We start from the raw sequence: 16097 nt of genomic DNA, 5'->3' as shown, positions 1-16097 counted from the left end.
GACTTAGGTACTTACAAAGGTCTTTTAATTATTTTGAAGATCCTTTTCTACTTTCACATGTGGACACCCAACCTACATATCCTACAATTTCTACTCCAATAACACTCATCACAGCACACAAAGATAAAATTAATGCTATTTTAGATGAACATGTTGTGTTAACAATTAATGGAGAGAATTGATACTCCCTTGTTTGTTGGGAAAATCGACGTGCTTCTTATGCTCCTCATTATGTACAATCATGTGAAAATTTTGAAGATGAGGTGCATGAGTATTGGTTATTTGGAGTTCAATATCAATATTTGGTTAGAAGGAAAGACCGTCCCACTTGGTCAGATCATATTCTTGGGAATCAGCTATAATTTTTATTACTGTCAATCATGGAGTTTTGATACTTGGCTCATCAGAAAGATCGTCCACCGTAGCATGACTTGAAGCATTTGGAGTATCAACTTGACTGTAGCTTTTTTGATCTATCCACTCAATAAGGTCGAGTTTTTCTCCTACCCCGAGAGAGTTGATGATGATATCTACTTTTTATTTATTTTTAGTTGGACTTTATTTATGTTTTGAGATTTTTATTTATGTAATAGGGTTTGTATTAGCCCAAGCCCATTCTGAGTAGGGTTTTTTTTGACTATTTAAACCTAATTTGTCATGTAATTTCATTATTTGATGATTATGAATTATTGAAATTGGTTGTGGTGGCTCCTTTCTTTTCTTTCCCCTTTTTCCTTGAATTTCTGCTTCTTCTCCGATTTCTCCTCCCTTTCTTGCTTCTTCTTTCTATTCTTTATTTAGTCCTGCATCAAAATTACACTACAAGGTGCCCATGAAGTGGTAATATAGGCAAAAATAGAGATTTTGCAACTGACTCGCCCAAGTGTATCAGTTAAATGTTCGCTCTAGTGCCAGCTGACAAAGGACCAAAGAATAAAAGGTAACTAACTATCTAATTCTACACTACAAATGCAAGGGAAACTTCTCATTTGCATAACTTCAAGAAAACTAGTTTAGCTGTGTTAAATAAGGATTGAGATTTTCAAAGAGTTGTAGATAAGTAAAAAAATCTTGCACAAAAAACAATAAAATACTAAGGTTGTGTTTGATTAGCATGGAAAATGTATCTAGAATGTTTCCTAGAAAAGAAATAATTTCAAAGCACGTGTTCGGATCCTGGTCGTGCATTTGGAGTTCCTTCTCTTTGTCTGAGGAAGCTATGAAATATTGGAAAAAGGTATAAATATGGAAACATCTCTGCCATTTGTATTGGAGAAGTTATGGAGGAAATCGGGTTTTAAGCGGACCCCAATTGAAAGGCACTAGACGGACTAATAGCAAGCGAGATAAAGAAAGCTGCTAGCCCAAGACTTTCCGGGATAGTATTAGGATCTCCTTGTCCTTGTTTGTGTTCCAAGTTACTTCCACTACTGCATCTACGACATAAGGAGCAGAGGCTGGGAGCTCTCATTTCTAATCCAAGAGAAAGCATTTGAACAGAGCTTATTCGATGCTACACGACCAAGCTTTTAAGACCCCTCCCCCCCAAAAAAATGTTTTCCTTAAAAACAAGGAAAACTAGGCACATTGCAAATGTTGGGAAAAAATAGCAATCAAACACTCCAAAAGTCGAAATTTGGGTGGAAAATTTTCCAATCAAACACAATCTCAGTTCTAATTGCATCCTTGCAGTAACAGTTGGTGTTTAACATGAAAAATCACTCAATATTGCTACAAATAGCCATTGGATAAACTTAAAAATCGTGCCTTAAAACCCACCTTAAGGAAATAAACATACACTTAAAACACTTAAATAAATGCACAAAATGGAAAATCTATATAAAGAATTCTACTCCAGGCCAATTCTTCTAAATCACGACATACCAAACCTCAATTAATTCTTATCCTGCTTCGTTTACAAGGTAGAACCAAAATTTAAATCTAGTAACTATATACCACAATTATTTGCAAGAGCAATAGGCCGACATTTGTGAGCACTGGGAATCCATTCATCAAGGAGATCGATTGATGTGAGAGTGTGGAAACTTGATAAACAGTTTCATAATTGTTGGGAAATTTTCGACCATCGAGGTTGGAGAATAAATAATCCACCAGAAAATCAAGAACATGAAAATGGAGAAGAAAAAGAAGAGACAAAATGATATGAAGGCTCGAACGTGTAATTGCTATCCTCAAACTATATTTGCCCCCTCTCGGATATGATTTTGATTCATAAAATGTCTCACGGAAAACGGTTTGAAGGATTATAATAAGCCTTGTAAAGAATAAACACTTACGCACTTGTGTGATTCTCCAAAACTTGAAGAACACTAGGGAAATTTCAATATGGATGAAGAAGATTTTGGTTTCTTCTTTGTGGAATGAAAAGATATTTTTTCATATGTTTATGATATGAATTCTATTATTGTTTCATTGATCATCCATGGCCTATTTATAGGCCTCAATCAATGCCACGAATTGGTGCCAAAACCATGTTGAAAGATTGCAAGAAACTCTCCAAAAGCCGCCAAAAAACTAACTAGAAACAAACTCCAATGGTCACTTGTTTACTACCATGCGGTCACATGGTTCAAGGATAACATGGCTGCTAATTTTCTGCCGTAGGCCATGCAACCGAATGGCTAGTCTGCCATGCGGTCGCATGGCACATACAATGAGCCATCATTTCGGGTTTTTTCATTCCATTTCGTTTCACTTTCATTCCACAAAGTAAAGTCGGAATCAAAGGTAGCGTGAAGTTTTGAACCATTTGTTCCATGTGACAATACCGATAAGAATACACTGACGAGTATTACGTGTTCTCAAGTTCCTCATAACTCGCTTAGCACTAATATGGTCTTGCGCTAATCCTTTTCAACAAACTTTTAAGAGAGAAACTCAAACTCTCTATTGAGGCGACACCACCACCTCGAAGTTTGTTTAGGTAAAGTTCTTCCAATACCTTTGTTACTTTTAGAAGTACTTGTATTTTAGCACTGAACTTCATTAAGAGCTTAAAGCTCAACCCTCATTCAGTAACAACCAGCATTATTTTAATTATGATAGGATTATCACGGATTTATATAATGCTGCAACCATCCACGTATCGAATGACTTGTTAGTACCCTTTGAACCCGTGAATTACCTTTTTAAGTAATTACAGGTATGGTTGCCGTCATTGGTGGACTTTTATAGTTTAGGAGTTTCAATCTCATCCTACTCAAAGTAGATGCTACTAAAAATTTTATTTAGTGTCTAGTTAAAGGATCCGCTGAATTCTTTTTAGAAATTATTCCATCTTTGATAATTTCCTTGTGACGTCACCTCTAAGAGTTATATGTCTTTAATTCTCATTTCATGTGACTTAGTATCTTATCAAAATATAGCTAGCCAATGATCGATTCATTTGATAGGTACAACTCATCACCACCAAGAAGCCACATGCTTCTCACTCACTTTATTTAAAGTCTTATAAATTTTCAAAACACCGTTGGATGATTTCCATCAAATCATTACACTAGTCAAATCAATTTTATTGTGGATTCCATACTTGGGTATTCACTTGCAAATCATTCAATTATTACAATGATTTTCAATAGAATGAATATTCTTTAAATATTCCATTAGTTTTGCAAGTGCCATGATCGACTATCACCTAATTCATCCATTTAGACTTAGTATATCTCATCCTTATAATTATAATCATAAGGGCTTTTCTACGTTTTCTTCTTTCATAGATATCTTTATATGATTAAAAGATATAAGCAACTGTAACTTTTAAATCAAGTTAACTTCACAATTCCTCACTTGGGAATTTATATGCAATCTTGTAAATAGCATTCACAAGTCTTGAACTTCTCATGTAAGTTCACGATTATTAATGTTAACCCCCACGTTTCGGGTTAAACTTCAACTTATAATTCATCAATATATTAACCTCCATATTTGGGATTGTAATTGAACTTAGAGTTCATCAACTCTTTCATAGTTAATTATCTTGTCATTTTAATAATCTTCATGAAAGTCTAAGTACTTTCTGATAGTGGTCGTTAAATCACTATGTACTTCAATCCAACTATCTTTAATTTTGATCACATAATTTGATCAAGTTCGTCTTATAGACCAATAATGCTTTTTCAAGCATAAACCAAATTTAATTGGTTCCATGATAGTAGTCAAATTCAACAACAAATAAGAGCTTCTTGTTTCACAAGAATTGCATTTTGTCACTTTTACAAGAAACATTATATCATATCAAATAATAAGGCACATATTCACCTTACTCACTTTTGGACAACATCAGAGTTTGTCCTTGTATAAGATCATCTCATTTGATTGAGGCTATCGTGAAAAGTTAGTATAATTTCCAACCAAATATGAAAATTTAACTAAATCACCACATTCAAAATTTTCCAAATTTGAAGGATGTTTAGCACCACTGCCAACTTTAGGCACAGTTTGTGCTCTACAAAGTATTTTCATGTCTTATTTTTCGCAAAAATTTTCACTAGAACAAGTCACAATTTGTCAAACTTTATGCAATTATAATTGACATAAAGTCATCTCACTTGATTCCACAGGATTGAATGAGGCTATCAGCATTAACCCAAGTTAATATAAGTTCAATAAGACATGAAATCAATCAAACAAATTTGTCATGTCATTTTCAATTTTCTAGTAGAAGAAATGGTCATGAAAGTTCAAGTACTTTCTTTCATAAAATTTTCCATGTATTTCAACAAAGAGATGAAAATTCAAACGCATTCTTCCAATAATCATGCATTCACTTTATCATGACCAAAGTGAATGAATAGCATACATTTATTTTATGGTTATATTCCATCTATATTTACAATCTTATTCTCACAACAAAGATTGCCACTACCACAATTGAATTAAATAATGGCCGAGATCTATATCATGCAATTCCAAAACCAATTGGTACTCTTCCAATACCACACAAACAATCTGGGAAAGTCACTTCATCTTTCTTATTGCAGTCACGGTCATTTTTAACATATAAAAGTTAAACAAGCCTTTTTGACCAGATCATAACTTTTGCAAGTGACAGCCAATGTATTGGAATTAGTCACCGAATAACAACCATAGCCAAATAAATCTCTAGCCACCACAGGTTTAAATTGCACTCTTAAAATGTCATGCATATGAGCCATTCCCAATTGTCCCAACAAAGTGAGAATAATCAATTCATCTAAATTGATTTCCACAATATCCTTTACACATTAATGTTATTTAGAGCATATCATAAATTTTCCAAATCAATACAATTAGAGGTCCCTTTAGACCCATATGTAACATAGCGATATAACTCTCTGAGATTTTTATGCAATAACATGATTTCCATAATAATATGATATGCAGATTAAACTTTAACCATTAAAGCATATGGATGATCGCCAAAACATGCATTTGTTCAAGATGGATCAATATTGTATTTATTGATCATGCACCTTTCCATTGATCCTCATCAATTTAATTATATATATATAATATATATGCATACCTTTTGTGCAAGCAGGCACCTCAATTATAACCACCACTTAATGGATTCGAATTGAATGAATACAATTCTCTATTAAAGTTTCCAATGGCAGTTATTCGCGAGTCGAGAAATGGCATGTACAAAAGCAAAATTCATGAATACGCATTTCCAATTTCCAGATTTAGAATGCAAATAAGTATTTACCTGGAATACAACATGCATGTAGGCAATGAGAAATCCCATATACAAACAATATGAAAATTTCAATTTGTGCATAAAAGGCTTCAATGATTTTTTACACAACGTTATTTAAGACCATCACTGTCAAAAATGACATATGCTTTTGACATTTGCCTTCCTTAGTTTCCACAGAATGCATGTGAAATATATAATTAGATTCTAAAGTAATTTAGAATATTTGCATTAATTGAACAGACAACTTTCCATAAAGGTAATATAAAATCAGATGGTTTCTTTCCATGTGCAGATATATGTATGGTGTTTATTTACCATAACAAGAATATTCTCAATGAGAATATAAATTTCAAGTGTCAGCATCGATTCAATTTGAGACACCATATATAAACTTGCATGAACCGATTCAATTTTGGAACCACGTGCATCTATTAATTATGACTAAAGCAACCAACAGTTGTCGGGAAAATCATATATTGTCTGGTAAATGCAATCAGATTTTAAAAACTAATTAATTTCAAGTTATTCCTTCCATGGTTGACAAGGATGCCAATTATTGAATTTAATGAATTATACAAATTCATATAGAACTTATTTGCAGTTTCTCCATAGGTGACATGAGTTAACCAGACAAATATTCAACAAAGAACAAATAAGCATCCGAATACTTACATTTTTGCATTATCTCAATGGTCATTGCATACTTTTACCTGTTTGTAGTAGAATATGCACATGGTTAATTTTAATTCTTCCAAGATTAAAGCCATGTATAATCCCAAATTTGAATTTGGAGAGCAATTTTGACTTACAAAAAGATCTGGATTCATATTCTTCTACAAGTTGAACCATTTTGCGAAGTTAATGCCATCAAACAATCCTCACAAACAAAGCCTCAATCCATCACTTGATTATCGCCATATTTCATTCTCCATCGCAAAAATATAGTTTGAGATTGTTGGGAAATTTTCGGCCACCGGGGTTGGAGAAGAAATAATCCACCAAAAAATCAAGAACATGAAAATGGAGAAGAAGAAGAAGAGACAAAACGAACATGAAGGCTTCAACGCGTAATCGCTATCCTTAAACTATATTTGCCCCTTCTCGGATATGATTTTGGTACTTATAGAGTCTCATGACAAATGGTTTGTAGGATTATAATAAGCCTTGTAAAGAATCAACACTTAAGCACTTGTGTGATTCTCCAAAACTTGAAGAACACTAAGGGAATTTCAATATGGATTAAGAAGATTTTGGTTTCTTCTTTGTGGAATGAAAAGATGTTTTTTCATATGTTTGTGATATGAATTCTATTATTTTTTCATTGATCATCCATGGCCTATTTATAGGCATCAATCAATGCCATTGATGCCAAAACCATGTTGAAAGGTTGCAAGAAACTCTCCAAAAGCCGCCAAAAAACTAACTAGAAACGACCTCCAATAATCACTTGTTTACTACCAAGTGACCGCATGGTTCGACACCATGTGGTCGCATGGTTCAAGGATAACACAGCTGCTAATTTTCTACCATAGGCCATGCGGTCGCATGGCACACACAATAAGCCATTGTTTCGGGTCTTTTCATTTCATTTCACTTTCATTCCACACACATGTTTATTGATTTTGAACAACATATTTTCAACGGTAATTCTCGACGAAAGGAATGATGAATGGAATTTTAAAGATTCCTTTATGGAAACGGAACATCCCATAGCAATACCAGTAAGTATCTCCATAGCGTATCATGTATGTTGAGAAGAGATCGTTAGGCAAAGGTCTGTTTCGGTTCGATTCGATTTTCGGTCCAAAATTCTCTGGTTTTTAATAAGTAGAATCGTCAGTTAAAATTTAATTATAGAATCATTCGAGTTTGGTTCTATTCGATTCCCAAGTTCCGTATTATAATTAAATTTGATAATATTTACTAAGTTACATTAATTCAATTAATAATATGTTCAATTTTAGCTCTTACAAAATAACGTAGTCCAATCTTATGTGTCTTTTGTATCTTTTTTTGCTAAATTCTTCATATATTTGATTGTTAAAATCATAGAAAGAGGAAGATAACAAACTCAAAATAATTAAGAGAGACGTTGTCAAGTTTTAATTCGATTTCTATAGATCGTAGAAACGGTATTACGATAGAGTAACAGATTTGGATAAAACTTAGGTTAATTTGATTAATTTGACTTTGAATTGAAAATTAGAAATAGGAAAATCATATTTTTTAGTTTGAATTAAATTAACTAGTTAACAAATTTATTTATAAAAAATAAAATAATTTTACTTACTTAAAATAAATTAATTAACAAAATCACGGAAATTCGATTTTTATTCGATTTTTCGGGTTTTGATCTAGAACTAAAAATCGAACCGAACCCATCAGTTCTGGATTTAGATACCCGTTATATTTTTTTAAGAAGAACCGCTCAATTCAGTTTGGTCGGTCAGATTCGGGAGTTTTATCTACCCCTCGTTAAAATATAATTGTATTAAGAGAGCTGTTATATGTACCCAAAAAAATAAATAAAAGAAAATAAAAGGGTACTGGCAGCAATTGCTGAGTAGGAAATTGTGTGTGAAAATTTATTATATTCAATTTAATTATTATTTGTGATTATTAGGCTATTAAATTAGGTTTATGCTATTAAAAATTAGCTCTATTATATGAATATTGTTAAGGAATAAAAATCTCATAACGAATAAAGATAAAAAAATATATATAGATCAATTTGTAAGGATTTGAACTATTTCTCTTAATAATGTTGACTTTTAAGATGAAGTTCCAAATTTAATATAGTATCAAAGCCTATCAAATTCAAATGAACGATTTGATTTGATTAAACTTCAAAAAAAATTGAACACGCGAATTTCAAGATTGATCCATTCAAACAAACCACCTTCTTGTGATGACATGCTAAAGAATAAAAATCTCCTATCAAATTAAGATTAAAAAAAAAATGATAGACCAACTTGTTAGAATTTGAACTACTCTCCTTAATAAGATTTACTTTCTAAGACGAAACTTCAAGTTTTAACAAATATGAATATGAATTTTTTGTAATTCTCGTTCCGATATATATGAGAGCCCACAAATTTTACAAAGTATTGATTCTCCAAAATACTTGCCATAATTTTAACTCAGCCACTAGTGTCTCACGAGCCAACTCAACTCAACCCACCAAAGGACCCGAGATTTTTGGAAACGAACTAGCTTGCCCTCAATCCGTCTTGTATACGTGCACAAGCTATCTTACGTAGTCGAGCTGAACCCGACAATGAACGAATTAAATAGCCCCACTCAATCCATTTAATATCACCAACTCCTTCAAACCAGCTGGAGAAAGGAGCATCTGACATTAGCTATATTTTTTTTAATTTTTCTCGTGTATGCTAATTATTCAATCCTTATTGGAGACGACATAACAATTTTAAAAAATTTAAAATCTCAATTTGTTGAATCACCACCACTTGCATATCTCAAATCCTAACATAATCTTATGCATCGTACTATCAATATTGTCTAGTAGACTATTCCGGGAATCAAATATAATAAGAACGAAGGGCAGCCATATCATGAACCTGTAGCCATCACACACTGTCCTTAAAAAAGGACCGAAAAAAAAAAAAAAGAGAGAGTCCGAATTCTGCCTTTTATTGTTTATTTGCACCTATTGGGCAGGATAGAATCAACAGGAGCCAACCATCGACACATAGCTTTGGTACATCCAAATAAGAAGCCATTGATCTCTTCATGCACGAAGGTGCGAGAATTGCAAGCCCACGACTCACACACGCAATTCTTCTTCTGAACTCAAGGGTTCGAAAAGAGATTCTACTTCATCGGTTTTCACTTCTTCCAAGCTTGAAGGATTCCATTTTGGGTTCTGTCAGAGAGCAAATAAAAGTTAATTAGTTATAAATAACATTGAAAAAAATCCCAATTTCTTAGTTTTCATTCATCCAGATCACGAGTTAAAGATAACCGTGCAATCTTTACTGCTGTTTTTGCGTACTGATAATGCAGACAAATTTATCAGAGGCAATTAAAAGAAATGCATTTTGAAGTTTAGCCCACTTTGAAGGGGAAAAATGTGAGCTCACAGCTTGCCCAACTCTATGCAAACTGCTCAGACAAAATACACCAAAAATATAAATAAAACAATAAAAGAACGTCTGAAGAAGCTGTTATATATTGTGTAATCAAGGAGCGCCAAACTAATGGACAAAAGGAACTAGTGAAAAATTTTCTTCATTGAATGGAAATGGAAATTTAAAAAAAAAAATTAAAAATAAAAAATAAAAACCCAAGTGTAAGAAGTGACCTGATCTTTATCCACCAAGACAGCCCTAACACCCTCAGCAAAATCATTTCGAAGAGACGACCTTATAGCTATGCGATATTCAGCTTTCATCACACCAGTCAGCTAGAGAGAGATTTGAAAGATGATTAACACAGGGTAACATTACAAAAATTTTAATGTCATCCAGGCCAAAGAATTGAAAGCAAGACAAATTTATCACCTTAGACAAATCTTGGTCACTTTTTCCTCTAGCAGATGCAACTCTTGAGAAATGCTTTTGTGTGAGGCAAAGTGAAAAATGGGCTCCTTTACTGAGCCCTTGCAAGGCATCCTTTGCCCACTCAGCCACTGCCAAGAACACAGTAGAAAATAGCATAAAGGATAATAATTAATAGGAGAAATCACACCATTCATCACCAATATATTCCCCCAATATCAAGTTCATCCCAAACTTCCAATGTAGTTGCACAATCAATCCTCGCTAACAGAATCTTTTCGTTAAATAGTCATACGGCCCATGGAAACATCTAACTTCAAGTTTCTAGCTGTCAGTCCAAATTGGGAAGCAAAACCTAATTTTATAAAGTTGGAGATGTGAGGACCATATGGTAATTCAAAGGAATTTCTAATGGTTTCTGCAACTGGGGACTACCAGTGCAGCTATAATGAAAGACTGGATCCAACCTGCTACTTGGGCAATAGAATGGGAGCCAGTGGTGTACTTTTACCAAATTAATAAATGTTCAACATGTTTCTTAACATCAATGAACAAGAAATCCAACACGTGCACTCCATAACATGCGCAGCTGACAATTTGACACTATCTTACCCAAGGTATCGGTACTTTCCTGATGTTTTTCCAGCTCCTCGATCATCTCCTTAACAGACTTATTACCTCCAAAAGTTGAAATTATCCGAGGTAAAAGCAACTTCAGACGAGGTTCAGACTCCGGGTTTGTGCTATATTGTTCCAGCATTGCTTTGATTTCCTGATCTGGGTCCTCGGAACTGCATGGAAAACATAATTTTCCAGAATGATAGACTGATAGAAGCTAGCTTTCTAATAATAAAGTTTCCACTGCATCAAATTGTTTCGTTAAGACAGTCTAGCAGAATATGTACTATGGAGTGAGACCAAAATAAAAACCAAGCAACCCCAGTTAAAACATCATTTTTAACGAATACAAAGGAACACTTTCTGATCATGCTGATCACTCTAGACAACGTTCCTTTCAGTGAAGAAAGAGAAGTAAATTCAAAATATTCAAGCACGAATCCAGACAGATAAAATACCATAAACCTCATTTGACAATGTTCATTAATAACAAATACAGATTCATGTCCAGCTGTTGGCTAACAGGAGAAACAAACAGAAGAAGAGAGAGAAGGAAAAAGAAATTGGGAGATGGAAAATTCAGTCTCTCTGTATTCAATTCAATTTCACTTTAATCGTGAAATCCTACTCCTACTTTAAAAACTTCAAATATAAAATAAAATAATCCCAATCGAAACTTCCTAACTAATAATATGGAAAGAAAATAAATTAAATGAGATCAAATCAAATCAAATGAAACTAACGTCTATTTTTTTCTCATAAAATAGGTCTTCAAATTTAAAAATGTTGGCCAATTTGCCATCATCAGCCAAATCAGATTCACATTACTAAACCAGACACCAAAACATAAGATTTTGTTCTGAAATCAAATACATACAAGGTGGCTGCTAATAGATCTTTCTTCAATGCATCCAAGTTCCCAGAAGGCACATAATGTATTCCGAGGCCTACATATATAGCATCAGCTGGAGTTGATACCCTATTTCCAGTCAGTCCAAGGTAAGCCCCTGCAAAATTCAAGTAGATGAAAAGACAAATGGATCGAAGAATAAGACCTGTTACAGTGGGAGCTTCATCTATATTTTTCAGCAATTAACCATGCGTTGATTTCCAAATTAGCAAAATATCAGTACATAAGGAGGGTGTCAAACTTAAACATGAAACATAAGATTTTACGAAGAAATGAAATACATACAAGGTGGCTGCTAATAGATCTTTCTTCAATGCATCCAAGTTCCCAGAAGGCACATAATGTGTTCCGAGGCCTACATATATAGCATCAGCTGGAGTTGATACCCTATTTCCAGTCAGTCCAAGGTAAGCCCCTGCAAAATTCAAGTAGATGAAAAGACAAATGGATCGAAGAATAAGACCTGTTAAAGTGGGAGCTTCATCTATATTTTTCAGCAATTAACCATGCGTTGATTTCCAAATTAGCAAAATATCAGTACATAAGGAGGGTGTCAAACTTAAACATGCAACACTACAAAATCTGCGGAGGCAACACCACAAATCTATCTGAGGCATTAATAATTAACTTCCGTAGGATCCCTAAAGACTAGGGAGTACAATAGTGACTATTCACCAATACCAATTAAAATGGCCAAATGCCCTCTCCAAATCAATCTTAAACACTAAAACCACCTTTTCATTGCCCTGTACTCAACTGACTCATTAATCTTTAATGACAAACCTAAGATTAGTCTCCCTTGCACAAAATCCCCGGAATAATCAAGATCATGTCTTCCAAATCCCTCTTCAATCTCATTGCTAAAACAGTTTTCCATGATCCTCGCAAATACTAGAAAACCACTTAATCTTCTAGAGTTTGATTTTTTGGGATAAGGGAAACAGTTGGACACATCCCTGAACTAATCATGCGATCCTTGAAGAAATCTACCATATTTCCTCTTAAGAAGGATAATAACAATATAACAATTTCTAGAGGAAGGAAAAGTGCCAGTGAAATAACAAAAAGCTAACCTACTGCCCCTTCTCCTGGACTTTGTGCAGCTATATATGCAAAACCAACATCTGGAAACAAGCCAATTCCATTTTCTGGCATGGCAAGGACAGTTCTCTGAAATAATATTAGGCATATAACTTAGATAGTAGTACTTGGCACTTCTCTGAAATAATAATATAAGGCAAATAACTTAGATAGTAGTACTTGGCGCATGTTTCCATCTAAGCTGTGGAACCAAAACTCCACTATAGAATGAGATTACCTCAGTAATGATCCTGTACCGACCATGACCAGATAGGCCAATCCCAAAGCCCATTGTAATACCATCCATCAAGCTGATATAAGGCTTTTTGTACTCAGAAATTTTGCATATTAGCGAATATTCAGCTGTGAACACCTGGAGAGGAATTTGGGATTATAAGAATAATTTAATGTCAAATGACTTTAAAAATAAAACTTGTCACGAAAAAATGTCAAATCTCCAACAAAATGCTGATTAATCTATCACATAAAAATGGAAAATATTTTATAACAAGATTTAAATGTAAATTATCAGACAAGGATAAACTGTGTGCTGCAAAAATTTCTTCATCAACAGAATTTAAATATTTATATGTTGAAGGTGTAATCACAATCATGGAGCACATACATTGAAAGAAACAAGCAAAAAAGCAGCTTGCAATCTTTGGCACTTAATGGTCATATAAGGATTTCATTTTCTCTTTTCACAAAAAGGTACTTGCAATCTCATGTCATAGCATGATGATAACAAGGATAGAGACAATATTCCAACAAGCTGAGTAACTTCTAAAGGAGTGTAATAAGCTTTTGCAATCCATCCAGGCTTATCGCAAAGGGAATTGACAGGTACTTTACTTGATATTTTGAGTTACTCTATAATGTTCAAAACGTAATAAAAACTGATTGGAAAGAACAGGGCTCATCCTCATTGCAGCATATTCAAACCATGTGTTGAGTGTGTTTACAAGTGACATTATTCTATAAAATTCATGAAATGCAAGATATTTTTTCATGAATGATTCACGAAAACCAAGGAAAAGAATTTACTTCATAAGAAAATTCAATTTTATTTTGCTTCGCGATGTGGAGACAGAGATAAATATGTAATGCTTGTTCGTCAGCAAACTTCATCAAGCTAGTTCATTAAAATTCCAATTGTAAAGCTTGTTTATGCATGTGTATCCATAGCATCTGCACAGAAACAGTTAAGTTGGTCCGTGCAACGAATGTTTACCATGTGAAGACATGGTATCCCCGTTAATGTCATTGTATCGAGTAAATCAGCTGATAAAGTAGGTTTTTTTACAGTATTTGACAGTTTTCTAACTATAAATTCATATTCAATGGCAAAATAAGTTTCTCTAAATTTGGAATTTAGGTGGTTCTGACTCAGTATTATTCAGTTAATGGATGTTACAAGACCTCAATCATATCTGACTGTTCGTTTTTTCTCGTAATCATCTTGACATCACCACCTGCATATAAAGTCGTCAATAGAGGTTTAGCATTCATTGCCTAAGTTAATTTATCCAATTTTATATCTGGTTCACAAATTGTATAACTATACAGCAAACAAAAAGAACTGATATTAGCATGATGAATTTCTACTTTTCCATTCACACTGATGATCATCTAACAAGCTCAGATTACATGCCACAAGTACTTATAGCACATATTCATGAAGCTAGAAAAACCTTTTGCACAAGAGGTGTGGTTTTGTCTTTTTGAATTTCAGCTACAACCCCCTTAATATCCATTCCTGCATTGACCATGAATGATTAACCTCCATAGCTCCCCAAACACTTGGAAAAACAGTCAAATTTCAGAAAGACAAGTAAGAATAGAACTCCCCTTTTAAAAGATAAACACTAAATTGCAGATACTAAAAGCAAATTGCACATAAAAAGATATTAGACGTAGAAACAATGCTTCAATAACCTGCACAAAAGGCACGAGAGGAGCTACTTCCAACCAGAACGCACTTGACCCTTGGGTCAGTTTCCCATTCATCAAGAAAGCTCTTATATTTTATATCCATATCTGCATCAGATATTCAAAAGAAAGAAAGGAAAAAAAAATCAATTGCCCATTTCACTTCGCTCCCTCGACCAAATTCGGGCAGCCATTAAAAAATTTAAATTTCTACCACTGAATATAATAGATAACCATCAATTAGGGATGTTAAACTTAAAAACCTAGGTTCATAGCGTTGAGGGCTTTGGAACGATCGAGAGTGATGAGAGCGACGCCATTTGGGAACACATTTCCTCTGACGAACTCATCAGCTCCATTTGAGGCCATTATCGTGAAGTTTTTAACTGGTTGAAAGGATCTGTAGAAATTACTGCAGGTGGGTTTTGTAGAGTGAAATGAATTGCTGAAGAGAAAGTGGTATGATTGGGTTAATCGCTGAACCCCAGTTAAACTTCTCATAATTTTCACACACTACCGTGATAAAGAGGTTTTTTCTTAAAAAGACGGCCTTCCGAAAATTTTCATGGTCTCGAGCTACCTCGTGCCCTCATTTGAGCTCTATTTTCGTCAAAGAAAATACATTTTTAAATAATATGTTGATGAGAAATGTATAATTAAAAAATAAAGAAAGATCATGAATTTACTTGTAATATTGTTTTATTGAAAAAATATGTTGTTAAAATGAAATCAAATCACTGTTAAAAAATGTATTTTGATTGAAAAATGGGGTCAAACAAGGGCCAAATAAGGTCGTGGTTGGTTTGCCGTTTTCGGCCCATTTTTCGTTTTCGAAAACGTAGAAAACGCGTTTGGTCCTTTGTTTTCGAAAACGCATTTTCGAAAACAAGTTAAAATTTATAACTGAAAACGCAAAACGACTTTTTATCATTTTCAGCGTTTTCAGTTATATATGTCAAAAACGCTCAAAACGTAGAAAACGACTGTTTTCGAAGAAAACTAAAAATCGTATTAAAAATGAAAATACAAACCAACCACTACCTAAATTTTTAACGTGAATCTTTGGGATTGGGAGATTGATTCTCGACTAGGAATCAATTTTGATTGAGTACAAGGTTATCCTTGAAAATCTCAACAAGTCTATTTGAAGGTAAATTTCAAATGGACTCTATGTATACACGAGTTTTATAAATGAATGAATAGTCAATCGTCAATTCTCATTCATAAAACGTACACATACATGACACAATATTGTTTTCCTCACGACTTTCTTTTTTCAAGCCAAATCTTTCCCTGTTATTCATACAAAGTTATGCCAGCTACGTTCAAATATTAATTATAA

General features: G+C 33.7%; 1 protein-coding gene across 4 annotated transcripts; it reads right to left on the bottom strand.

Moving 5' to 3' along the window:
- Positions 1 to 9149: 9149 nt before the first annotated feature.
- On the bottom strand, positions 9150 to 15327 carry LOC111407962 (3-hydroxyisobutyryl-CoA hydrolase-like protein 3, mitochondrial). 4 transcript variants are annotated; one of them, XM_023037690.1, is made up of 11 exons: positions 15019 to 15327; positions 14762 to 14863; positions 14538 to 14582; positions 14246 to 14298; positions 13065 to 13199; positions 12820 to 12916; positions 12032 to 12161; positions 10831 to 11009; positions 10222 to 10349; positions 10023 to 10124; positions 9150 to 9584 (listed from the first exon to the last, which is right to left on the bottom strand). In XM_023037690.1, the coding sequence occupies exons 1-11, from the start codon at positions 15254 to 15256 to the stop codon at positions 9486 to 9488; spliced, it is 1308 nt and encodes a 435-aa protein (XP_022893458.1). In that variant the 5' UTR covers positions 15257 to 15327; the 3' UTR covers positions 9150 to 9485. The 4 variants fall into 4 exon arrangements, with proteins under 4 accessions (XP_022893458.1, XP_022893455.1, XP_022893456.1 ...); XM_023037687.1 differs by lacking the exon at positions 14246 to 14298 and having other exon boundaries at positions 14518 to 14582; XM_023037688.1 differs by lacking the exon at positions 14538 to 14582.
- Between the last annotated feature and the right edge of the window lie 770 nt (positions 15328 to 16097).

Source organism: Olea europaea, chromosome 13 (genome assembly GCF_002742605.1).
Source record: "Olea europaea var. sylvestris chromosome 13, O_europaea_v1, whole genome shotgun sequence".
Classification (NCBI taxonomy): domain Eukaryota; kingdom Viridiplantae; phylum Streptophyta; class Magnoliopsida; order Lamiales; family Oleaceae; genus Olea; species Olea europaea.
This window is presented reverse-complemented; position numbering and strand designations above follow the sequence as displayed.